The following is a 27,265-nucleotide window of genomic DNA, read 5'->3' on the forward strand; positions in this document are numbered from 1 at the left end:
TTTGTGGTGCTTCGGATGACATCGGCTTCGTCGTCGAAGTCCCGCCTCGACTGGATCCTCTCCTGCGCTTGTCCCGCTCTCCGCGTGGTCCGTGACCAATCTCCTTGGGCTTTGTAGGGCGCGCAGTGGGACAGGGTGGTCCGCAACCAGCCCATTTGGTCCGCCCGTGAAGGTAACCTGAACAAAGCAGCAGTTACTACCCTTAACAAATAAGCCTTGCTACTTTTGAAGCAATTGCAATATCGTCCTTTGCTTCAAAGGAGGGGAATAGTGGGTGGAGGGAAAGAGAAATTTGGATTTAAGAACAACCAACAACAAGCCATGACTTTTTTAGTCTGGAATACTAATGCACAGACATTAAGGGAAAAAAAATCACAGGACTGCTTCTACGGCCAAGTTCATAGGCATAGCACGTCAAACAGCACTGACATGAAGTTAGCAAGTAGCACATTTAAGACTAACCGAAGAAAATTATTTTTCACTCAACACACAATTAAGCTCTGGAATTTGTTGCCAGAGGATGTGGTTAGTGCAGTTAGTGTAGCTGGGTTCAAAAAAGGTTTGGATAAGTTCTTGGAGGAGAAGTCCATTAACTGCTATTAATCAAGTTTACTTAGGGAATAGGCACTGCTATTAATTGCATCAGTAGCATGGGATCGTCCTGGTGTTTGGGTAATCGCCATGTTCTTGTGGCCTGGTTTGGCCTCTGTTGGAAACAGGATGCTGGGCTTGATGGACCCTTGGTCTGACCCAGCAATTTCTTAAGTTCTTATGATAACCTGCAGTGCGGCAGGTTACCCCATGTATCATGGATGTACAATTGGTCCTTTTCTGCTGTCATTTCTAAGTTTCTTTATTTTCATAGCTCAAACACCACCTAGTCCAATGCTAGCCATTTTCACTAATCTGGCTTCAGCTGGTTCTGCGCTAGCTGTTTTCACAACTCCGACTCCAGCTATTTCAGTGCCAGCCTTTTTCACAGCTTTGGCTCCAGATGGTCCGGTGCCAGCTGTCCCTACAGTTATGGTCCCACTCCTGGAAATCCGGTTTGGGTTATCACGGATGAAGCAGATTCTGTGTAGACCCAGGCAAGCACCTTTGGGAAACTACACTTGGCTGCCATCAAAATTGCAGAAGAAAATCCTACATCATGCCTTTAGCCTAGTTTCAAGTTAGCTTCAATACTGGAGATTCCAGATTCTGCACCAGAAAGCCCACTCCAAGAGATTCCAGCTTCCACACCAGAGGACAGCCCATTCCCAGAAATTCCAGCTTTCATGCCAGAGGAGAGTTTGATCCCAGCGATTCTAGCTTTTGCAGCGGCAGAGAGTCAGCTTCCAGCAGCTCCAGGAGGATCTTTTCAGCTAGAATCTACAAGCTAGGAATGGACCACATGACCAATCACTTTTCCAATAAATAGAAAATTGGAGATGGGTGTATAGTTTTTGAGTTGAAGTAGCTATAGTAGTATAAAATGTGAATTATAAATAAATAAACAAGTGGTTGCAGAGATGCTTTTTTGAGCAGGGGTCTCATGAGATACCAGAGAAAGACACTCTCAGACAGTGAGGCGTTGACAAGGTCTCCTAGACATCCTAAGAGTTTGCCCAGGACTCGTATAACAGACAGAAAGGATAGGGGTATAGAAGGAAGGTACTACCTACATGCTTGAGACCATCGTTCTTAGATGGCAGGGGGTGATTTTTACAATTTACTAGTAATAGATCTACAGTTTCATTTTTTAGTTATTTCAGAACTCTGAGATGTACACCATCTGGCCCAGGGCATTTGCTATTCTTTAGTTTGTCAATCTGCCTTATTACATCTTCCAGCTTCAAGTAATTTGTTTCAGTTCTTCTGAATCATCACTGTTGAATACAACTTCCAGCAAGGGTATCTCCCCAACATCCTCGTCAGTAAACACAGAAGCAAAGAATTAATTTAGTCTTTCCACGATGGTCTTATGGTGCCCTTTTAACCCTTTTAGTCATTTAAATGGTCTGACTCCCTCACAGGCTTTCTGCTTCAAATATATTTTGAAAAGTTTTTTGTTTTTTTTAAATTAGTTTTTAGCTTCTACAGCCAGCTTCATTTCAAATTTTCTTTTAGCTCACCTTCTCAGTGCTTTACATCTAACTTGCTGTTATGAACTGTGCTGCCCGCGGGTTCCCCCGCGAGCAGACTCACTTACCACGCTGCCTTCTTCACCCGACGTGGCAGGACGCCGCTGTCGGGCCTCCTGTGCGGCTGGAGTCGTGGTCTCGCCTGCCCCTCGCGGCCCAGAGGCCGCCCCGGATCTTCATCTCCTCCGCGGTCGGAGCCGCGGCCTTCCTGCCTCTCCCCGTGGGGCCGAGACTGCCCCCGACGCCATTACCATCTTCGCGGCGCTAGGCCACAAGCCCAGTTCCATCCGGCGGCTGGAGCTGCTGCCGACGTCAGGGCCTGCTCCTCAGGCCCTGCCTGTGTCTTTACGCGATGACGCTGTGCAGGCCGCTCTCCATGGTCCTGCACAGCCATGCTCCTGCTTGCTTCTTAGGTGCCAGCGCACGCCTCTTCACTAGATTTAAAGGGCCAGGCACAGAAAGTGTGCTGGCCCCATCTAGGGAGTGGACTTCCTTTCTTAGCCCTATAAAAGGGCTGTCTTCTCAGTCTATCGTTGCCTTGCATCGGAGTGTCATCCCTCTGGAGGCTCCTGCCTGCCAGAGCCTTGTAAGGTCTTCTGTTCTTCGTGGAGCTCCTTGTCTCGTCTGCCTTCTACCACGTCTTCGTGTCTTGGTGTCTTGCCTGAGGTCCCGGCCCATGTCCTGATGTCTCGTCATAATCTTCCACCTCCTGATGTGCCTGCCTTCCAGGATGTTCTTCCCTGCATCTTCGTCTGGTGCTCCTGAGCCTTCTGATCCTGTAGGCCTGTTCTCTCGGGTGATGTGTGCCCGAGAATGGGGTGGCCTGCAGGTGGGATTGTCCCTGTGCTCCTGAGCCTCTGTTCCCGCCAGCCATAGATGGAGGTTTGGGTGACATCGATTCCGTCATTGGAGTTCCTCCTTGCCTGGGTCTTCCCTGCGCTTGTCCTGCTCTCCTCGTGGTCCGTGACCAGCCTCCAAGGGCTGTGTAGGGCGCGCAGTGGGACAGGGTGGTCCGCGACTCAGTCCCGCGGGTGCCCTGAGTAGGGCACCCTGAGAGACAGTGCAAATGTCCTTCCTCCCAGCTGTTGTCAAGTACCAAGTGCCTTTGTCCGTGATGCCGTCGCATCAACCCAAGTGTCTTGTCCATGATGCCATCGCATCAACCCAAGTGTATTCGTCTGCAATGCCGTTGCATCGACCATAGTCCTGTCTACGTGTCAAGGCCCGTCTGCCCTCAACCTCAGGCCAGGCCTGCTGCTCCATGCTGTTCCTCGCAGCAAGTCCAAAAGGGCTCGGAATGGTCGGAGGACCATTCAACTTCCAACATCATCCTGTGTTGGCCTTGGGAGCTTGCAGGCCTGGCAGAGGGTCAGACAGTCAGCCATCGTGGGATACACCGTCAACCCTCGGCCCGGCCCTGAAGGTCTGGGCTCGGTCCAAGGCCCAAGGGCACACTAAAACACCAGAGTGTAACAGAATGCAAGGCCTTAGAGGCCGTCTTTCTCAACACTTGCTAATGTTTATGCGTTTTCCTATTATCTTCAGATAGATCCTTTATCCAATTTTTGAAAGAGGTTCTTTTGGTTAAAACAGCCTCTTTCACTTCACCCTTTAACCATGCTGGTAGTTGTTTAAGGATAATGGGTGCTTGTGCTGCGGTATGGTTGATGCAGCCTAGTAGGCGAACCTACTAAGCACCGCTGGCAGCTAGCCAACGCAATCTGGATTACCCTGGATTGGAACTAGACTGGATTTTTACCTAACCAGTCCCGTGAGTTGATTCTTTGGGTTCCAGGGGCTGGAAGAACTTAGGCAAGGGACCCACAGGACATATAGAGAGTCCTGGACAAGGCCAAGGTCTGGACAGGCTATGGTGAGATAGTTACCAGGAGCTATCCAAAAGTTGAGGTAGGCAGCAAGCAAGGCACAGGCAAAGTTCATAGCTGAGGTCAGTGGCAGGCAGCAGGCAAGAGGGGAATCTCGGCCCAAGGCAGAGGTCAGTGACAGGCAGCAATCAAGAGGATAGTCCAGTCTAAGGCAGGAAGGAAAGCCAGACAGAGTGGACTTGGCTAGACAAGACTGGATGAGCAAGGCTGGACAAGGCAGGTTATAGCCAAAGCAGGATCAGGAACCAAAGTAGGAGCAACATGCACTACGACTAAGCAGGGAGTCCTGTTGCTGAGGCAATCCAATGAAGCATGGTTGGGTCTTCTATACCCAGCTGTGTGATGTCATCATTGAACAGCTGGTTTTCCCTTCATGAGTCCTTTATAAGGTGCCATGCTGCGCGCATATATGCCTAGGACAACCCAGTGAGCAGCATTGCGAATGGCTTCTTGGCGGTGTTCCTACCTTCTCGGAGGCCATCAGCATCCTGGGGTGAGTGCTGCTGGTCGCAGGATGACCCGCAATTGGCAAACGTTACAATTTGGTTTTCTTGTTACTTTTTTTAATGTATGGAATACATCTGGACTGGGCTTCCAAGATGGTATTTTCAAACAATGACAAATGAAATAAATGAGAGTCTATATTTATTTTCCAAAATAATAAATCCAAATACAACATCAATAATACACAAAAACCTAATCATTATGTACACCACACAACACAGTCATTCCACATTCATACATTAAAAGCATCCATCACCACAAAAAATAAATAAAACATTTGTCTTATTGCATCATATCACCAAGAATAGGAAACAGGTGGAACATAAAACATAAAATTGCAATGATGCCACGACTAATTATAACATTGCAGAGATTAATACACCATTTACAATGTTACTGCGTTTTATGTGTTGTGGTAAGAAAGGTGATTTGCGAGAGGTTTTGTTTGAGTGGCAGATGTTGTGGAGTTGTTCTGCAGGCGGGGGTTATTGAGAATGGGTTCTTTGGTAAATTGTTTTTGGGTGCATTTGTGTGTGTGGGTGGTATATGTATGGTATGTGGCCTATTATGAGATGGTTTAGTGGTTTGGGTGCCGTTTTAGTGAGGTGTTTTTGAGCATAATTTTAATTTTATTTTTGTTATTTGTTTATTTGGCTGTTTATAATGTAGGTCACAGTGGTACTGTTTTTGTCATACTACTCCCATGTTATTGGTGCTTTCTGGTAGTTTATAAGGTGCATTTACCTGATTGGTCAAGAACGGACATGGGCGCGTTCGCTATATTGGCTGATGTCACCTGCGGTTGAACACCCCACCATGTTTTAAGGCGTGGAGGTGCTCAGACACAGGTGTAAATTTCTGAGGACAGAGTTCTCCAAGATAGGAGAGGAGTTTGGTGAGCTTTTTTCAATACGGAAGGTCATAAGTTTTGAAGCAAGGCACTCCATTGCCTGCAAACATGCGGGTAAGTTGTTTGCCGGTATAAATATTCTGAGCAGAAGGGCTGGATTGTTTGCCATAAACATAATCGGGGTAATCTTTGGTGATCTATGTTCATAGGAGATTTCTGAATGGAGCAGTCATTTATTTGTGGGCGTTTGCCCATGTCACTGAAAGAGTTGGTTATGAGGTGGTCGCCAGGTCAGTTGATTGTTGTTTATTTGTTGTTTTTTCTTTAGTTTTTCATGTTTTTTGTTCGCTTAAAACATTGTGGATGGGATAAAGATATTTATGTGTCATTTCTATTGTGTTTTTTGTAGAGTTTATACTTCCCCTGATGAAGCCATGATGGCAAAACGAGGGACCCTTGTAGGGAAAGGAGTACGTTACTATATTCATTGGGAAAGGAGTTTGTCACTGTATCCATTGGGAAGGGTCTCCGTTTACAGAATTCATTACATGAGGAAGAAATCTAATTATCTGCAGAAGGCATTTAATCTTTAGTGGGAATTGTGAGTGGAACATGGTGGACCATATCCAGCACGTTGAAGGATATACATCAGATCATCAGTGATTGGGGACAAGCAGTTTTTTTCTTGTTAGGAGATTATGAAGTTATAATTTGACCATTGAGTAGTATTAGCATTATATATAAGATGATATGGTGTGAATTCACACATTATAGGTGATGAATGAGATAACATGAAGAGTTGGATAACTTATCGTTATGTTCCTGACAAGAAATAAGAGGCATATTTAACTATATTTTTTGTACAGATTGTATAGGCTTTTTGATTGTTATATCCTGCATGTGACATTTTCCGATTCACACTATAATGGATATGAAAAGATGTGGTCTACACCAGTGGTTCTCAACCTTTTTTTGGCCAGGACACACCTGACAGATGGTACTCACATGCGTGACACACTGAACATGTGACCATCACGGGGCTAAATGTAAACACCCACAGGAATCCCCTCAACCCCCAGCAATGAGTGCAGAGCAGATCTAGGGCATTACCCTGTACAACTCGCCATACAAAAAAAGATATTCTGGTTCTGATGACATCCCAGTAAAAGCAAAACAAACACCTTTTACTACCACACACACAATAGCCTTCCTTATGAAAAACAGTAATTTACCACTAATGCATATCCTATTGAGAAAAGACAACAAATAAGATTGATACAAATGCCTACATAGTAAAATACCTCACCTCGGTCAGACACCCTTCACCAAGTACAGAAAAACCACAAATTATAAATATGGAGACAGAAACGAATGGAAAACAAAAAAAGCCACTCTACATGCAGTGCGAACCTGGAGAAATGGAAAGAGAAATATAGCACTCTCAGGATTTGCAATAATGCACACAAACTAATCTGCACAAAGTTACACCTGTATTATGGAACACACTAAAACAGTAACAACCCTATCTAAGAATCACAACTATTAAACCAGGCCCTAAACACTAATACATTTCCTATTGGGAAAACAGAATAAGCCAAGCTGATATAGAACCCCACACAGAAATAACTGTAAAGCTATACTAAAAATGTTACAAAACAGCTGCTGAACAGAATAATATTCAATTAAACACTCATAAAAATTATTAAAATATGTCCAAATATCAATAAAATATTTCCAAAAAGCGGTCATCACATAATATCCAATAATTAAAATGGCAGTCAATCAAGAAAAATAAATTTAAAAAGCCCCCTCTCCAGCAACTCTCCTACTCCTTTCCCTTCCAGGTCAATAGCACTCACCAAAAGCAGCAAGGGCTGCTGAAGCTCTGTCCTCACAGTCCTCTTCCTTAGCGCCCACAACCAGTCAAACCCCCCCCCCCCCCCAATTAGACCCCACGACCAGTCTCAGTCTCTCTCTCACACCAGTCATCTTCCTGACCAGTCTCTCTCTCTCTCACACAGAAACACATCACCACCCTGAACAGTTTCTCAATCACACTCATGGTCTCTTATATACAAGCTCTCAATCACATACAACTGCTCTCACACCCATTCACACCAGCTCTCACCCAGGCACCAATTCATACCCTCAGACACACAAGCTCTCACCCAGGCTCCCATTCACACCCCCACAAGCTCTCACCCAAGCACCCATTCACACCCACACACACAAGCTCTCACCCAGGCTTCTATTCACACCCACACCCACAAGCTCTCACCCAGGCACCCATTCACACCCATAAGCTCTCACACCCACCCACACAAGCTCTCACCCAGGTATCCATTCACACCCACCCACACAAGCTCTCACCCAGGCATCCATTCACACCCACCCACACAAACTCTTACCCAGGCATCCATTCACACCCAAATGCACAAGCTCTCACCCAAGCACCCATTCACACCCACACACACCAGCTCTCACCCAAGCACCCATTCACACCAGCTTTCAGCCAGGCACTCATTCACACACACAGACGCACCGGCTCTCACCCAGGCACTCATTCACACACACAAGCACCAGCTCTCAGCCAGGCACCCATTCACACCCACATGCACCAGCTCTCACCCAGGCACCCATTCACACCCACATGCACCAGCTCTCAGCCAGGCACTCATTCACATACAGACCAAAGCACCAGCACTCAGCCAGGCACTCATTCACACACAGACGCACCAGCACTCAGCCAGGCACTCATTCACACACAGACCACAGCACCAGCTCTCAGCCAGGCACTCATTCACACACAGACCACAGCACCAGCACTCAGCCAGGCACTCATTCACACACAGACCACAGCACCAGCACTCAGCCAGGCACTCATTCACACACAGACCACAGCACCAGCACTCAGCCAGGCACTCATTCACACACAGACCACAGCACCAGCACTCAGCCAGGCACTCATTCACACACAGACGCACCAGCACTCAGCCAGGCACTCATTCACACACAGACCACAGCACCAGCTCTCAGCCAGGCACTCATTCACACACAGACCACAGCACCAGCACTCAGCCAGGCACTCATTCACACACAGACCACAGCACCAGCTCTCAGCCAGGCACTCATTCACACACAGACCACAGCACCAGCACTCAGCCAGGCACTCATTCACACACAGACCACAGCACCAGCACTCAGCCAGGCACTCATTCACACACAGACCACAGCACCAGCACTCAGCCAGGCACTCATTCACACACAGACCACAGCACCAGCACTCAGCCAGGCACTCATTCACACACAGACGCACCAGCACTCAGCCAGGCACTCATTCACACACAGACCACAGCACCAGCACTCAGCCAGGCACTCATTCACACACAGACGCACCAGCACTCAGCCAGGCACTCATTCACACACAGACCACAGCACCAGCACTCAGCCAGGCACTCATTCACACACAGACCACAGCACCAGCACTCAGCCAGGCACTCATTCACACACAGACCACAGCACCAGCACTCAGCCAGGCACTCATTCACACACAGACCACAGCACCAGCTCTCAGCCAGGCACTCATTCACACACAGACCACAGCACCAGCACTCAGCCAGGCACTCATTCACACACAGACCACAGCACCAGCTCTCAGCCAGGCACTCATTCACACACAGACCACAGCACCAGCACTCAGCCAGGCACTCATTCACACACAGACCACAGCACCAGCACTCAGCCAGGCACTCATTCACACACAGACCACAGCACCAGCTCTCAGCTAGGCACTCATTCACACACAGACCACAGCACCAGCACTCAGCCAGGCACTCATTCACACACAGACCACAGCACCAGCACTCAGCCAGGCACTCATTCACACACAGACCACAGCACCAGCACTCAGCCAGGCACTCATTCACACACAGACCACAGCACCAGCACTCAGCCAGGCACTCATTCACACACAGACCACAGCACCAGCTCTCAGCCAGGCACTCATTCACACACAGACGCACCAGCTCTCAGCCAGGCACTCATTCACACACAGACGCACCAGCTCTCACCAAAATCTTCTTCCTTCGCTGCAGGGATGGGCTCCAGTTCCGCCGCGGCTTTACACTGGCGGGCCTTCTTTTTTCGCCACCGCGGGAATGGGCTCCCGTGGTGGCCTCGGTCGGGTTTCCTCTTCGCCGCCACAGGCTGTGGCGGCCTTGCTTTGTCGGGGTCAGGTCTCCTCTTCGCCGCCATGGGAATGGGCTCCCATGGCGGCTTTGCTTCGTCGGGGGTCGGGTTTCCTCTTCACTGCGCGATCTTGCTTCGTCAGAATTCAAAAACTTCTATTCCTCCAACCCCACCCCCGGGGATTCTGATGCCTGCCTCACCGGCCAATCAAAGGCTTCCTCCCTTCTTCCTACTCCCACTGGTAGGGAGGAGGCTTCCGATTGGCCTGCGCGGGGGCAGGCAGAATGAAGGAGGCTTCCCATTGGGCAATGGGGGTAGGAAGAAAGGAGGCTTCCAATTGGCCCGCGGGGGCTGGAAAAAGGCAAAAGGAAAGTAGAACGGGGTAGTGGGATACCGGGAGACGCGACACACCTGGCGGTGTTTGGCGACACACTAGTGTGTCGCGACACTCCGGTTGAGAAGCGCTGGTCTACACTATAATAGATATGAAAGAATGTGGTTAGTTTCCACTATTGATGTAAAAGCAGTAACATTGTAAATGGTGTATTAATCTCCGCAATGTTATAATTAGCAAACTAGCTAGCAAACCAGGTGAGAGACCTTGGGGCCACCCTAGACTCCAGATTGAACTTCAAAAAGTTCATCAATACCACAACAAAAGAATGTTTCTTTAAGCTACAGGTCCTAAAACAGCTAAGACCACTCCTACACTTCCATGATTTCCGATCAGTTCTTCAAGCCATACTGTTTTCAAAGATAGACTACTGCAACGCACTACTACTTGGTCTCCCCGCCTCATCTACTAAACCTCTACAGATGCTGCAAAACGCAGCAGCCAGGATTCTTACAAACACACGTCGTAAGGACCACATCACACCAATCCTAAAAATCCTACACTGGCTATCCATCCACTACCGAATACTTTTCAAGACTCTTACTATCATTCACAAATCAGTCTACCAGCAATCCTCTCTCCAACTCTCCATCCCTCTCGAACTTCATGCTTCCACAAGGCCGATCAGATCCGCATACAAAGGCTCTCTTCAGGCTCCCCCGAACAAATCCTCGGTCCACAACACCATTCATAAACGAGCACTTTCGACAGCGGGTCCGCTACATTGGAATTCTCCCCCCCAAATATACGCCAGGAACAATGCCATCTATCCTTCAGAAAGAAACTGAAAACCTGGCTGTTCGATCAAGCTTACCGTTGAAGGAGCCTCCATTAACCAATATTGACTCTCTCACCTCCCTTTCCCATTCCCTACCTCCTCCCTCCCTCCTTGCTCCGGTCCCTGCCCGGCCACCATTCCCCCCCCGTTTACATCCCTTGTTCCTCCTGACACAGGAAATGTTATGCTAATAATTGCATATGATAAATTCTCCAGCTGAATTTCAGCTACCTTATGTTATTTTTTAGGTCTCGCTACTTAATTGCCTTTCACTAATTATTTTCTATACCCTCCAATGTATTCATTTTGAAATCTTTCCTTTCTTCCAACGCCCAAGTTTATGCTCCCTGTTTAATGTAACTTTATCTTCTATGTAGTTGTTCATTGGTTCTCCCCCAGTTCCATTGTAAACTGGTACGATAAGACCTGGTCTTGAGCATCGGTATATTAAAAGAATTTAAATAAATAAATAAATAAATAAATAATTAGTCATGGCATCATTGCATTTTTATGTTTTATGTTCCACCTGTTTCCTATTCTTGATGATATGGTGCATAAGACAAATGTTTTATTTATTTTTTGTGGTGATGGATGCTTTTAAGGTATGAATGTGGAATGAATGTGATGTGTGGTGTACATAGTGGTTAGATATTTGTGTATTATTGATGTTGTATTTGGATTGTATTATTTTGGAAAATAAATATAAACTCATTTGCTTACTGACATTCAGAAAAAGACTTAAAACATGGCTTTTCAAACAAGCCTTCCCAGACTCAGATTAAAAACAATTCTATCCGATATTCGACCTCCAATCAACATCTTTTATTATTATAACCATCCTGGTATCCTACCCCTAAGCATTATAATCATCCAGAATCTTCATTACTTATGATTTCGTCTTTATTGTTAAACTACATACTTGTACTGAACAATTCATTGTAAATCTCAAACATCCATTTTTGGAAATTCCTCCATTCTACAGGTTTATACACTTTGTTAAAGTTTCTATCTTGTCTTCTTCTTGCTCCTAGTTGTACGTCTTCATGTTTATTGTAACTGCATCTATATTATGTATAGTTCATATTATTTCGTTCTCTGTTCCGGTTATCACCCATTGTTTATTGTAAACCGGCTTGATGTGATATTATCACGAATGCCGGTATAGAAAAAAATTAAAACAAATAAATAAATAAATAAATATTTTTTTTGTGATTTACGTAGTGTTTGAGTCACGAGTAATTTCACCCATATTAAATTTTCAAACAATGACCATGCCAGATGTAAACTCTTAACTTTTGTAACTGCACCTTTCAGTTTTTTCTATTTTCCTCATTTTATCAAAGTCTTACTTTTGAAAGTTTAATGGTAGGGCTGTAGATTTACTTAATGTCTTCAGTTATTAAGTCAAATTTGATCATGTTACAATCACTATTGTAACCAATATTACCTCTCACACTAAATCTTGTGTTCCACTAAGAATTAAGTATAAAATGTCTCCTCTCATCAGTTCCTGGACCAATTGTTCCATGAAGCAGTCATTTATTTCATCTAGAAACTTTATCTCCCTATGATATCCTGATGTTACATTTACCCAGACAATATTGGGGTAGTTGAAATCTCCCACTATTACTGTGTTGTCAAATTTATTAACTCCCTAATCTTTGTTAGCATCTCATCATATGTTTGTTTATTTTGGCCAGATGAACAGTAGTATACCCCAACTGCTATACATTTCCCCATCATACACAGAATTGCACTCAAAGATTCCACTGTGCATTTACGACCCAATTAAAAAAAACCAGCGGGCATTAAAACTGGGAGATACACACATGGCCTGGCCACGCACACCACAGGGATTTTCAAAAGCTAATGGCCACGCGCGTATCTCCCGCTACACGCCAAAGAGCCAGATGGCAAAAAAGGGGCGGGCCAGGGGCGGAGTCTGAGCGGGGGCAGGACAGTGCCATAAGGCACTGTCCCGGTGAAGCGTGCGCTGGCAGCCGGCCTGTGCAACCTGCTACTGCTCTAGAGAGCAGGAAAGTATGAAAACAAAAAATATGAAGTTAGGTAGCAGGGTTTTAGGGGTCAGGGTGGAGAGGGGAAAAGGGAGACAGATTAGCTAGGGGGTTTAGGAAGTTCCCTCCCAGTCCGCTCCTTTACTGGAGGGAACTGGGGAAAGGACCTATTGTGTCACCACACATATCTTATAAAATGCACGCAAATCATCATGTGCATGTGCGCAAGGGTTGCGGATTTTGTAACTGCGCGTGTTGGTGCGCACAGGGATGCCCGCAAGGGTTATAAAATTTACCTTTTAGTCTCCTGCAGGGTCTTTACCCTGTTGGACTTTATGTCATCCCTAACATAAAGCGTCACTACCTGCCCCCCACTCCAATGCTCCAAGTTGACACACTATATCATTGTGATACAATTTCTGCATTAGTATAGCACTGTCCCTTTGGTTCAGAGGTCAATTACATCTACCTCTTATTCAGTACTTTCTAACTCTCCTATCTTACTTTTTAAACTGTTGGCATTAGCATACACACATTTAAAAATATGTTTTGTTTGTATTAACAATCTGCTTGTCAATTGACTGGGGTAATTTGGAATCTTTTAACTGTAGCTGAGTTTAAAAAAGGTTTGGATACATTCTTGGAGGAGAAGCCCATTAACTACTATTAATCAAGTTGTCTTAGCGAATAGCCACTGCTATTACTGGCATCAGTAGTTTTTGGGTACTTGCCAGGTACTTGCAGCCTGGATTGGCCAGTTTTGGAAACAGGATGCTGGGCTTGATGGACCCTTGGTCTGACCCAGTATGGCAATTTCTTATGTTAACTTAGGTGGCTCTTTACTTATAGGCACATGGGCTACTTTTTCTCATTTGGAACCTATTGGGATGCCCTAACTCCTCTGTTATTTTACTATCCTTTGAAACTACTTCCCTCCAAACCATACGCTGCTGAGCAACTGTCGGCTTTCCCACCAAGCTCTAGTTTAAAAGCTGCTCTATCTCCTCTTTGAAGGTTAGTGCCAGCAGCCTGGTTCCACCCTAGTTAAGGTGGAGCCCATCCTTTCAGGATAGGCTCCTCCTTCCTCAAAATGTTACCCAGTTCCTAACAAAACTCAAGCCCTCTTTGCCGTACCATCATCTTATCCACTCATTGAGACTCTGGAGTTCTGCCTACCTCTCGCATCCTGTGTATTGAACAGGGAGCATTTCAGAGAATGCTGGCCTGGCAGTTCTGGATTTCAACTTTCTACTTAAGAGTCTAAATTTGGCTTTCAGAACTTCCCTCCTACCAACATGGTATGTTGGTGTCCACATATACCATGACAGCCATCTCCTCCGCACTGTCAAAAATCCCAACTAGGTGACACCTGAGGTCCGCCACCTTTGCACCATGCAGACAAGTTACCAAACGATCCTCATGTCTATCAGCCACCCAGCTATCTAAATTCCTAATTGAATCACCAACTAGACAGCTGATCTAACCCTTCTTTCCTGGGCACTAACCCTTGGAAACATCCTTGCTGTGAGAGGATAATGCATCACCTGGAGAGCAGGTTCTTGCTACAAGATCACTTCCTGCTATACCAGGTAATGCTCTCCAACTATATGACCTTGCTCCTCCAAACCAGCACAAGGGCTATTGGTCTGGCATTGGGACTTGGCTAGTGTCCCTGAATGTCACCTCTATATACCTGTCTACCTCAGCTCCTTAAGGTCTGCCACTTTAGTCTCCAAGGATCGGACTCGTTCTCTGAGAACCAGGAGCTCTTTGCACCGGGTGCACCCATATAACCTCTCACCAACTGATAATCATACATGTGACACTCACTGCAAAAGAATGGAAGGCCCCCATCTTGCTGCTGGACTACTATTTGCTTCTTAATATTGTTTAGTTAATTTAAGTTGCTATGGGAGTAGGAACATGTAAATCAATCAGAGTCCTTCAAAGTATGTGGTGTATTTAAGTTTAATTTGGTAATGACCTGCAAGGGGGGGGGGGGTGTCAATTAATCTAATTGATAAGGGCTAGGTCACTCTCTTGTTTTAGATAAATCCCTGATTGATTTTTGATGTGAAAATGTCTTTTGTCCGCTTATATAGGATACGAGTTTATAAATCAAAGAATGAGCTTACAGGTAGATGGGAACTGAAATGGGTGGGAGGGAAAGAAAGAAACTAAAACAAATTATCTGCCTTTCAAGGCATACACCACATTTTCCTATGGTTCCTGAATATATAAGATATACATTCAGACACCACTCTTGCTCCCTCTGAACCTTCTTTGCCAGTTCCCACCACTCTCTCTTTTTTCCCTCCTATCCCTGTCACAAGCTGGACACTACCCCTTCCAAACCAGAATTCACTACACTCCCTTTTTTCCTAAGCCAAATGCCATTACATATACTCCCTCTCTCCCCTTCTTCGCCAAGCCGAACCCCCACCACCTCTTCTCTCTTCCTCCACTTGTTATCCTTGCCCAAGGTAAATGGACAGCGAGCATACTTCAAGGGCCATTTGCCTAAAATGCTGGGGAGGGGTCACAACTTCAGCCACTTCGGTGGAAGTTGATGTGGGGCAAGGTTAGAAAGCAGCATCTGGTGGATGCGGTGCCAGCCCCTTCTGCCCACATCAATTGTTTGGCAAGGATGTGGCTAGGAGAGAAGCAGAATTCAGACCTGTATGAGGAGAAGCCAAACCAGGCCACAAGAACCTGGCAATTACCCAAACACTAGGAAGATCCCATGCTACTGATGCAATTAATAGCAGTGGCTATTCCCTAACTAAACTTGATTAATAGTTGTTAATGGACTTCTCCTCCAAGAACTTATCCAAACCTTTTTTGAACCCAGCTACACTAACCACATCTTCTGGCAACAAATTCCAGAGCTTTATTGTGCATCGAGTGAAAAATAATTTTCTCCGATTAGTCTTAAATGTGCTACTTACTAACTTCATGGAATGCCCCCTAGTTCTTCTATTATTCGAAAGTGTAAATAACTGATTCACATCTACTCATTCAAGACCTCTAATGATCTTAAAGACCTCTATCATATCCCCCCTCAGCCGTCTCTTCTCCAAGCTGAACAGCCCTAACCTCTTCAGCCTTTCCTCATAGGGGAGCTGATTTCCAGATGGAAATCAGCTTTTATAGTACAGTGTACACACACTTCTTAAGATACAATATGTTTTGGGCATGGAAACACACCCAGTATTCCAGACTTCATATAAACTGCAGCTTGAATCCTACAAAATCATCTCTGGAGACATTCCTCGGCTGAGCAGGAAGAAACATTTTCACAGAGGTGACATTCCCACAACAGAGAAAAAACAATAAAATTAATAATTCAGCACTGTATACAATTCCTTTATTAAGTTCTAGGATGGATAGTTGTAGATATACATGCTGAAAAGTTGCTTTTCAGTGGCACAAGACTGTTGCCAGGCATCCCATATTAATTCAACTTGTTTGTTCAACCTTGCGGTGTGGCCTTTGACCAAACAAATGTGGATTTATGCCTCTCCCTCTGATGCATAAAAATCTGCATGAACCCTCAAGTAACAGCCCCAAGTCACAGGCTTTCAAAAGCATCCCAGGCCCAGGTTGCAGACATTTTGAGAAGCTCCAGGCTTCTGATAAAGTCACAGGTACCAGTCCCTGACTTCTGTAAAAGTCATAGGCTCCTGTCACAGACAGGTCACAAACTTTTCCAAAAGTTAGCACAAATACTGTGAACCTACCCACCACCCTCCATCCTACAGTCACCAGGATGATCAGCCAGGTGGAGCAACTCCCAGCGGCTGGTTGCATCATTTAGTGTTTGCTAATCCCACTCACTCCCAAGGATATTTCAGCTCCCCTTTCCACTGTCATGGGATCCGTCGATGCGGTGAGTCTTTTGGTGCTCCAGGAGCATGGCCAGACGGATGTAGCTCTTCCCGCAGGCCTTGCACCCATATGGCTTTTCACCAGTGTGTGCTCGGGCATGCTGCGTTAGTGACTGTCTGTGTCGAAACCGCTTCCCACAGGTCCCGCACCCATACGGTCTTTCCCCTGTGTGTGATCTCAGGTGTACCTTCAGTGTGCTCTGCTTCCGGAAGCTTTTCAAGCACACGCTGCACTGATATGGCCGGTCATCTGGGGGCAGATGGTATCCTGTGCCCTCCCTCTCTATGGCATGCTGTGGCTGCAGGCAGTAGGACATCTCGCAGTGGGAAGACTGTTCCTCCATATAAACCGGCTCGCTGGAAAATTGCTTGGCCTCACTCTCCTTCACAGGTGCCTGCCAAAAGGTGGCAAGTCTGGATTGGGGCGGAAAGATCATGGCATCTCCACCACCCTGGTAGTATGGCATCTTCTCCATGCACATTGATTGCTGCAGTGCAGGCTTGGATTGCGCAGTAGAAATGGCGTCATCTTTGGCACTCTGGTAGTACAGTGTCTCTTCTATGTGTGTTGGCCATTGCAGCAAGGGCTGAGACTGGGTGTTAAAGCTGCCCTCAGGCTCCATTTGCTCACATGGTTGCTCACATGGTTCCTCCTCCACATGCATCTGCCAATGCAAAGCCAGCTGGGATGGCTCAATGAAGACCATCTTACACTCTTCACACTTATAGAGTTTGTCTTTGTGGTCCTCCTGATGCACAGAAAACTGGGATGGCTCATTGTACTCCTCACATTTGTATGGTTTCTCCTCCTGGTGGACCTCCTGGTGTACAGCAAACTGGGATGGCTCAGTAAAGACCATCTCACATGCCCGACATGTGAACGGTTTCTCCTCCTTGTGCACCTCCTCTTGGTGGACTGCTAGCAGGGCAAGTTCTCTGAAAACTCTCTCACATTCACTGCACTTGAAGGGTTGTTCTTCACTTCGCTGGTGAAGAACAAGCTGGGGTGAAGCAGCACCCGCTGGGTCCCAGTCATGCATGGTCTCTTCTGTGCACTTCAGGTCTGGCATACTAAGATGGCACTGCATGCCCCAATCCTCCTTACCCTCCACTGCTTGTCCCAGCTGTTGAACAGCAAGCTGAGACTGTGAGCTGAAGGCCTTTGTGCAGACTGGTTCCTCATCTGCATGGGCACTCTGACTGCCCCACTCATCGATCCTTTCTTCAGCATGCGTCTGAAGGTGCTCCAGGAGGGAATGTTTGTTCCTGAAGCTTTTCTCACACCTGCTGCACTGGTACGGCTTCTCACCAGTATGCGACTTCAGGTGGATTCTCAGGGCTGACTCCTTGTTAAAGCCTTTTGGGCACTCCTGGCACTGGTAGAGTTGTGGGGTTACATGCGTCTTGCAGTGGGCCATCAGCTGGGCCTCGCTTACAAATGTCTTCTCGCACTGGCCACAAGCATACAGCCGGTCTTCAACGTGGGTCTTCCGGTGTTCAGCCAGAATGGCAGGCCGGCTGAATCGCTTAGGGCAGGCTTCACAGCTGTAAGGTCGGTCACCGGTGTGAGTGCGCAGGTGCTGAGTCAGCGAGGACTTATGGCGGAAGCTCTTCTTGCAGGCAGGGGCAGCAGTAGGGGACGCTCCCCTGTGTGGATCCGCTGGTGGATTACTAGGGTGCAGCGTTTAGTGAAACTTCGGCCACAGTCTCCACAGTGGAAGGACTTGATGGAAAATGGCGCTGTTAGGGGTTCAATGGAAGTAGTCTGGTCACTGTAGTTGGTCTCCATCTCCTGCTTCACTGGTGGATCTTCTACAGACCATGGTTCCTGGCTGTGTCTGTGTGTCTGCATGTGCTCAGGAACTGTTGCAGAGTCTGTACATGCCTCCACTTTTAGCCGTGTGTGAGTTTTTCGATGCAAGTTAAGTAGCGAGCGCCGACAAAAGCTCTTCCCGCACTCAGCACACTGATAAGGCCTTTGCCCTGTGTGGATCATGCGGTGGCTCACCAGGGAGGAGCGGTGCCTGAAGCTCTGGCTACAGGTATCGCAGTGATAGGGTCGCTCCCCAGTGTGGATGCGCCGGTGGATCACCAGGGTGGCATTCTTGGTGAAACTCCTACCGCAATCATTGCAGATATAGAGTTTGCTCTGGCCGTGGGACCACAGGTGCTCAGAGAGGGTGCTTTGCTTGCTGAAGCTCCGTGGACATTCAGGGCACTGGTATGGCCGTTGACCTGTGTGGATCCTCCTGTGCACCAGCAGTTGAGACTCTTTACGAAAGCCATTGCCACAGTCCATGCACTTGTGCACCTTCTGATCCGTGTGCGTTTTCTGGTGACACACCAGGGATGACTGGTGCCGGAAGCTTTTCCCACACAAGTCGCAGTGGTAGGGGCGCTCCCCAGTATGAATCCGCCAATGGATCACCAGCGTAGACTTTTGCCCAAAACCCCTTCCGCAGTCATTGCACTGGAAGCATTTTCTCTGACTCTGGAGGAGCTGGGATGGGGGTTCCTGGCGGTCCTGACATTTGATGCTAGGGTTGGGTTTCTCTTCAATGTGCGTTTTCTGGTGCATGTTGAGTAGGGAGCGGCGGCAGAAGCTTTTCTCACACTCATTGCACTGATAGGGCTTCTGCCCTGTGTGGATCATGCGGTGGCTCACCAGAGAGGAGCGGTGCCGAAAATTATGATTGCACAGGTCACAGTGGTAGGGTCGCTCCCCGGTGTGGATGCGCCGGTGGATCATCAAAGTGGCATTCTTGGTGAAGCTCTTGCCACAGTCATTGCAGATATAGAGTTTGCTCTGGCCATGAGTTTGGACATGCTCAGACAAGTCACTTTGAGTGCTGAAGATGCTGGGACATTCATGACATGGGAACATATTGTCTCCTATGTGGGTCCTCCGGTGCACTGCTAGCTGAGACTTGCGATGGAAGCTGTGACCACACTCTGTGCACTCATACAGTTTCTGTTCCATGTGTGTTTTCTGGTGACACACCAGGGATGACTGGTGCCGGAAGTTTTTCCCACACAAGTCGCAGTGGTAGGGGCGCTCCCCAGTGTGAATCCGTCGGTGGGATCACCAGCGTAGACTTTTGCCCAAAGCCCCTTCCGCAGTCATTGCACTGGAAGGGCTTGCTTGGAGTTTGAAAGCGCTGGTTGAGGGAGCCCTGGTGATTCTGCAGTTCTGTGCTGGTGTCCAGTTTCTCTTCTATGTGTATTTTCTGGTGCATGTTGAGCAAGGAACGTCGGCAAAAGCTCTTCCCACACTCCTCGCATTGGAATGGCTTTTGCCCTGTATGGATCATACGGTGACTCACCAGGGAGGAGCGGTGCCGGAAGCTTCGGCTGCAGATGAGGCAGTGGTAGGGCCGCTCCCCGGTGTGGATTCGCCTATGGATTGCCAGGGTGGCATTTTTGGTGAAGCTCTTCCCACAGTCGCCACAGATGAAGCATTTGCTGGGACTTGCAGTCTGGGTGCCCTGGGGGCCTGTGCCCTTGCTGCCAACACTGCTCCAATGCTCCATGCATGGATCTGAAACCTCTCCTGTGTGAGTCTTGTGATGCACATTGAGCAGAGAGCGGCGGCAGAAGCTCTTTCCACACTGGGCACACTGGAATGGCTTCTGCCCCGTGTGGATCATGCGGTGGCTCACCAGGGAGGAGCGGTGCCGAAAGCTCTTGCCACAGATGTCACAGTGGTAGGGCCGCTCCCCGGTGTGGATGCGCCGGTGGATCACTAAGGTGGCGTTCTTGGTGAAGCTCTTCCCACAGTCATCGCAGACAAAGACCTTGCTCCGGCCATGCTCCTGCAGGTGCTCAGAGCGAGCACTCTCTGAAAGGAAGCTGCAAGGGGCACTCTGTGCATTGGTACAGTGCCTTCCCGTCATGAGTGCCGCGGTGGACTTCCAGCTGGGACTCCTGACCAAAGAACTTCCCACAGGCTCCACACTCATGCAGCTTCTGCTCAGCATGGATTTTTTGGTGAGTGGTGAGCGTGGAGCGGTGCCGGAAGGTGCGGCCACAGAGGTCACAGCGGTATGGCCGTTCCCCAGTGTGGATCCGCCGGTGGATTAGCAGTGTGGCATTCTTGCTGAAGCTCCGTCCGCAGTCAGTGCAGACAAAGAGCTTGTTCTCGCCATGCTTTTGGAGGTGCTCAGACAGGGCGCTCTCTGAGCGGAAGCTGCTGGGACACTCGGTGCATGGATATTCCTTCCTTCCTGCATGTGTCTTCCTGTGCATGAGAAGCAGGGCATGGCGGCTGAAACCCTTCCCACATTCAGTGCACTGGTATGGCTTCTCTCCTGTGTGAGTCATAGCATGGTTGACCAGAGAGGAGCGGTGCCGGAAGCTCTGCCCACAGACATCGCAACGGTAGGGCCGCTCTCCAGTATGGATCCGCCGGTGGATTCGTAGGGTGGCATTTTTGCCAAAGCTCTTCCCACAGTCCCCACAGATGAAGAGCTTGCTGTCACGTGGGGTCCCAGAAGGAGTCTGGCTCCCTGTGTCTTCCCCTGTGTGGCTCTTCCGATGGAGGTTGAGCAGAGAGCGCCGGCTGAAACCCCGTCCACACTCAGAGCACTGATAGGGCTTCTGCCCTGTGTGAATCATGCGGTGGCTCACCAGGGAGGAGCGATGCCGGAAGCTCTGGTTGCAGACATCACAGTGGTAGGGCCGCTCCCCAGTGTGGATACGCCGGTGGATCACCAGGGTGGCGTTCTTGGTGAAGCTCTTCCCACAGTCACCACAGATGAAGAGTTTGCCACGGCCATGCGTGTGCATGTGCTCAGAAAGCGCAGGCTGGCTCCCAAAACTCCGGGGGCACTCAGGGCAGAGGTAAGGGCGCTCTCCTGTGTGGACCCGCCAGTGTGCTTGAAGCTGGGATTTTTTGTTGAAACCCTTGCTACACTCGCTGCATTTATACAGCTTCTGTCCGGTGTGCGCCCTCTGGTGGCAGACCAGGGAGGAGCGGTGCCGGAAGCTGCGGCTGCAGAGATCACATCGATAGGGCCGCTCGCCGGTGTGGATCCGCCGGTGGATCAGCAACGTGGGGCGTTTGTGGAAGCTCCGCCCACAATCGGTGCATTTGTGGGGTCTCTGCTCTGCAGTGTTAAGGGTGCACTGGTGCGCAGACAGCTGAGACAAGTGACTGAAGCCCCTCTGACACTTCTTACATTGGAGCCCACGCTCCACAGGGGCTGAAATCTGCACCTCTCCACCGTTCTCCTCCTTGGTTACCGAAATGTCCCGGGTTCGGTACATTGAATCCCAGCCTGCATCAGAGGCTGGTGTCTGGCCCTCCTCAGTGAAGCTCTGTAGCTGAGTCTCAGGGTTCACAGGAAGAGCAAATCCTTTTAACCATGGGAAAATAAAGTTCTCATCAGTGTTCATGGGCAGGCTAGACTGGGTTAGTGTCATGAGTTTGTCCAGGGCTGGCTCAGAGGGCAGCAGGAGAGAAAGGATTAAAGGTGGGTTCACTGGCGACATTGTGGCACTGCTTTCAGGACATCGGGTACTATCCAGGCATTCATGTTCCTCTCGTGTGTGGAATGGGGAATGATAGGTGGACGGTTTGGCTGCGTCCTGTATAGAGATATCCCCTCCTTCCACTGAGCCCTTGCAAGCTCCACCTTCCATCTCAGGCTCCCCATCTGTGGCAGAAAAAAAAACACAGCAAAGGTTCAGGCAAAAAGAAGATAATGTTTTTGCAACAATTTCTCTGTTATGTTTTCCACAGCAGATGTGCTGTAGAATAGAATACTGGATTATTCTATCACAGCACTAATCAGTGCATTTTCGATGGCAGTGATAGAAACAAACTATGAAAGCCAAAAAAAAAACTTTAAGCCCATTTAGTCTGCCCAATTTGCTTACTTTTGAAATGAAATGCTATAGACCCCAGCTTGATCCCTGGTTTTCCCTTCACATCTGTGCTTTTCCCAGGCTTACTTCTGTTACTGTCTTGGCCTGGAAGGCATTTCCATGCACTCACTTTTCCTTCTGGAAGAAATGTTTCTTTGCTACTTCTGATTCTAAACCCTTTCACCCTCATACCATGCCCTCTTGTTCTAAAACCTCCTTTCCATTTGTGCTTCTTACGCATTACTTATACCTTTGAGGAACCCAAATGTCTCTATCACAGCCCCCTCGTCTCTCCTCTCCTCTCGAGCAGTTGGCTCTCAACCAGGGGATCGCCAAATCAAACAAGAATAATGAAAAATAAAAAACACAGAATTATAATGTTTGTTTAGTTAATTTTTATGTACAAAAATCATTTCTCTTGTTGTGCTCTGGGGGGGGGGGGGGGGGGGGCTGAGGAGTTTTTATGCTGGGGAGAGAGGTCTCAACAAGCAAAAAGACTGAGAGCCCCTGCTGTACAATCTGCGTATTTAGGGCCTCAAGTCTCACATCATGGGGTTTTTAGCTGCAGACCCTGCATCATTTTGGCAGCCTTTTCCGGGCCACCTCCACTCTGTTTATATCTTTCGGAGGTACGGCCTCCAGAGCTAGACACAATACTCCGGGTGAAATCTAACCAATGACCGGTACAGAGGTATTGCCAACTCCCTTTTCATAATCTTACCTATGTATATTTTATTCTGTAATGTCGTCTTTATTTCTTAATCATGTAAAACGTTGTGAAGGTATTACTAAACGACAATCTAGAAAACCTATTAAATAAATAAATAAATAAAATACACGATTGCATCTTCTCTATATGCACCAATGCATCCCTTGAGCTCTGGCTGCTGGTTTCACTACCTTGAGATCATTGGATATGATCACCCCAAAGTCTCTTTCCTACTTGGTGCATATCAGTATCTCACCTCCCTCATCATGTACTGAATTTTCCCCTTGAATATCTGTACTGCAAGATACAAAACTCTGCACTTTTTTCCACTGAAACTCAACGGCCAAGTACGTGACCGCTCTTTAGACAGTCTTATATCACCTCCCTCAGGGCGTCTGATCTGATGTAGATGTTAATGTCATCTGGAAAAAGACAAACTTTTCTTACTTCCTCCTCTGCGATATCCCTCACAGAGCTGGATTTAATGGTGCCTATAGGCAGAGGACCAGGAAAGGCTGGGGAAGAGGGGGGCCCTTGGAGATCAGAGAGCGTCCTAGGGCTCCTTCAGAATTTGGCACCCTAAGTCCGGCCCTGATCATTCATGAAAATATTAAATGGGACCAGCCCCTGAGGCAATCCCTAAGGCTCTCCACTAATCACCCTTCCTTCTTCAAAGTGAACTCCATTTACCACAATGCTCTGCTGTCTATCACACAAACAACCAGTGCTGTAGAATAGAGGATTATTCTATCACAGTACCGATAAGCACATTCCCTATGGCGCCTCCTGCTGTAGAAAAGTTGGCTCACTCCACTGCACTGAAGCCTATCACAAGCTCAGATCCACTTCTTACCTGCCACGGTTCTGGGCATGTCCTGATGGTCTGACGGACTTGGATCACAGCCTACCCAAAGCTCCTCCCCTCGCTCTAACATTAGCAGAATCCCTGGTTTGTGCACCTGATGTCCTGTGTGACAGACAGAAAGCAGAGGAGCAAAGATAAGGGATCATCAGCAGCAGCATGTCTGCTACAGGTATAAAAGATGTTAAGCAGGCTTTCACAGAGTGATCTCTGATGATGTATAACAGACGTTAACGGATGTTGCCAGCAATGTCTCTTTATAGTATAATATGTAAGCTGATAGGAACTTACCAAGAGTCACTACTGTCTCATAGTGCTTCCTCATCACCCCTTTGTAAAGCTCCTTCTGCCATTCCTCTAGTGCCAACAACTCTCCATCTGAGAAGTAAATTGCCACGTCTTTAAGCTCTTTAGCCTCTGCAAGAATCAGAACAATTCTTCCAGAATTTGATGGGAAATGTTCCTCAAAAAATAAGAAAATTAACAGGACTCCCAAAAATGAAAGTCCTGCCCAAGTCCATCAAACCATCATCCATTGTACCTGAAGACTGGAGGGCGGCAATGTAAACCCCAATATATAAAAAGGGCTCCAGGGGTGATCAGGGAAATTATAGACCAGTGAGCATGACTTCAGTGCCAGGAAAAATAGAGGAAACTATTCCAAAGATCAAAATCGTAGAGCATATAGAAAGACTTGGTTTAATGGAACACAGTCAGCATAGATTTATCAAGGGAGTTGTGCCTCACAAATCTGCTTCATTTTTTTTAAGGGGGTTAATAAACATGTGGATAAAGGTGGACCAATAGATGTAGTATATTTGGATTTTCACAAGGCATTTGACAAAGTCCCTCATGAAAGGCTTCTAAGAAAACTAAAAAATCATGGAATAGGAGGCAATGTCCTTTTGAGGATTACAAACTGGTTAAAAGACAGGAAACAGAGAGTAAGATTAAATGGTCAATTTTCTCAGTGGAAAAGGGTAAACAGTGGAGTGCCTCAGGGATCTGTACTTGGACCGGTGTTTTCAATATATTTATAGATGATCTGGAAAGGAATATGACGAGTAAGGAAATCATATTTCCAGATGATACAAAATTATTCAGAGTAGTTATATTACAAGTGGACTGTGATAAATTGCAGGAGGACCTTGCGAGACTGGAAGATTGGGCATCCAAATGGCAGATGAAATTTAATGTGGACAAGTGCAAGGTGATGCATATAGGGAAAAATAATCCATGCTGTACACGATGTTAGGTTCCATATTAGGAGCTACCACCTAGGAGTCGTAGTGGATAATACTTTGAAATTGTCAGCTCAGTGTGCTGCAGAAGTCAAAAAAGCAAACAGAATGTTAGGAATTATTAGGAAGGGAATGGTGAATAAAATGGAAAATGTCATAATGCCTCTGGTGAGACTACACCTTGAGTACTATGTAAAGTTCTGGTCACCACATCTCAAAAAAGACATAGTTGCAATGGAGAAAGTACAGAGAAGGGCAACCAAAATGATAAAGGGGATGGAACAACTACCCTATGAGGAAAGGCTAAAAGAGTTAGGGCTGTTCAGCTTGGAGAAGAGACAGCTGAGGGGGGGGGATATGCCAGAAGTCTTTAAAATCATGAGAGGTCTAGAACGGGTAGATGTGAATTGGTTTATTTACTCTTTCAGATAATAGAAGGACTAGGGGCCACTCCATGAAGTTAGCAAGTAGCACATTTAAAACTAATCTGAGAAAATTATTTTTCACTCAGCCCACAATTAAGCTCTGGAATATGTTGCCAGAGGATGTGGTTAGTGCATTTAGTGTAGCTGAGTTTAAAAAAGGTTTGGATAAGTTATTGGAGGAGTCCATTAACTCCTATTAATCAAGCTGGTTTGGGGAATAGCTACTGCTATTACTAGCATCAGTAGCATGGGTTGCTAGGCTTGATGGACCCTTGGTCTGAACCAGTATGGCAATTTCTTATGTTCTTAAGGATTGGCATAATGGTTAGAGTAATGGGCTGAGAACCAGGGAAACCACTTGCCCCTCTGCCTGTTCTCGTGACCTTGGGCAAGTCACTCAGATAATCACTTAGACTGTAAGCTCTTCTGGGCAGGGAGTTATTGTACCTGAATATTAAAATTAGTGTAAGCTGCCTTGGACATTATTTGGAACAGTGGTTAAGAATCCATAAATTAGTATTGCTCTAATAAGCAACCTGCTGTTTTTCTCCCCTTCTTTGTCTCATTCCTAGAACACCTGTCTTTGTTCCTTGAAGCTCTACATTTGTTTGGCATAAGAGGTAAGAACTTCATGTTAGAACCCTTGTCCCAAGAGGTGTTCTTTAAGAAAGGCTGGCCACCCTGGCTGCTAACCCAGGAAGAGCACCTCATCACCCTTTTGAAAGGGGAGAAGGGGAAATCACTGCAACTTTTACCGATTTACCTTGCCTACATTCCTCCATGAACCGCTTACCCTCCTTGCTATCCTCTTCCTGTTGCGCTTCTGCTTTTACTCATCTGTGATGTCACCATGCCCTCATTCTCCTTTCACCTATGATTTCATCACATTGCTGCTCTCCTCCCCACCACCTCATTTGTGGAGTCTTCACATCGCCAGTCCCCTCTCACTCACCGGTCCCTTCTCATCGCCTCTTCCTCTCAGCCTGTTGCTCCCTCCATGTGTGTATCCATCATGGGCACGCCTTGTTAACCAGGACCAGGAATACAGGATGTGTTGGGGGGGGGGGGGGGTTCTCCTCCAGGAAATTCTCTTTCCTCCTCCCCCCAGCTTTTAAAGAGACATCTCTGCAAGTATAGAATATTGCATGCACCAGCCGAGATGGAAAGGCACAGGAATCGCTCTCGTCAGATCTTAAAGAGACAGCCCCCTCTCTACAGAGCATTACATGCACCGCCTGTATTGTCATAGGGCTGCGTGCAGGCTGAAAAAATAAATGCAGCAAACTAGGCTGGTCTCCCTTACGGTGGCCTCACCGGTTCAAATCTGTCTGGAAAGCACTCATGAAAACATTCACCATACACATGTTGTATTTGTGCATTATTAAATTAATGTAGTGTGCTGTATTGATATACATAAAAAATAGAGAAATAAAGATCATCAAACAAGCTGCAGGAAATATCGAAATGCAGAAGGGAAACTTCAAGTCTCTGGCATTTTCAGCCCCTGCGCTCTCTGTACCCATGCTGTAGCCTCCATC

The 27,265-nt window shown here is 47.3% G+C and overlaps 1 protein-coding gene across 1 annotated transcript; it reads right to left on the reverse strand.

Annotated features, from left to right (window-relative positions):
• Nucleotides 1–16,083: 16,083 nt before the first annotated feature.
• Nucleotides 16,084–26,965, reverse strand: LOC115075627 (zinc finger protein 850-like). The gene is made up of 7 exons (XM_029576198.1): nucleotides 26,680–26,965; nucleotides 24,353–24,478; nucleotides 24,053–24,166; nucleotides 20,461–22,279; nucleotides 19,712–20,390; nucleotides 18,446–19,614; nucleotides 16,084–18,296 (listed from the first exon to the last, which is right to left on the reverse strand). The coding sequence occupies exons 2-7, from the start codon at nucleotides 24,384–24,386 to the stop codon at nucleotides 16,589–16,591; spliced, it is 5,523 nt and encodes a 1,840-aa protein (XP_029432058.1). The 5' UTR covers nucleotides 24,387–24,478; nucleotides 26,680–26,965; the 3' UTR covers nucleotides 16,084–16,588.
• Between the last annotated feature and the right edge of the window lie 300 nt (nucleotides 26,966–27,265).

The sequence above is a fragment of the Rhinatrema bivittatum genome, chromosome 14, assembly GCF_901001135.1.
Source record: "Rhinatrema bivittatum chromosome 14, aRhiBiv1.1, whole genome shotgun sequence".
Classification (NCBI taxonomy): domain Eukaryota; kingdom Metazoa; phylum Chordata; class Amphibia; order Gymnophiona; family Rhinatrematidae; genus Rhinatrema; species Rhinatrema bivittatum.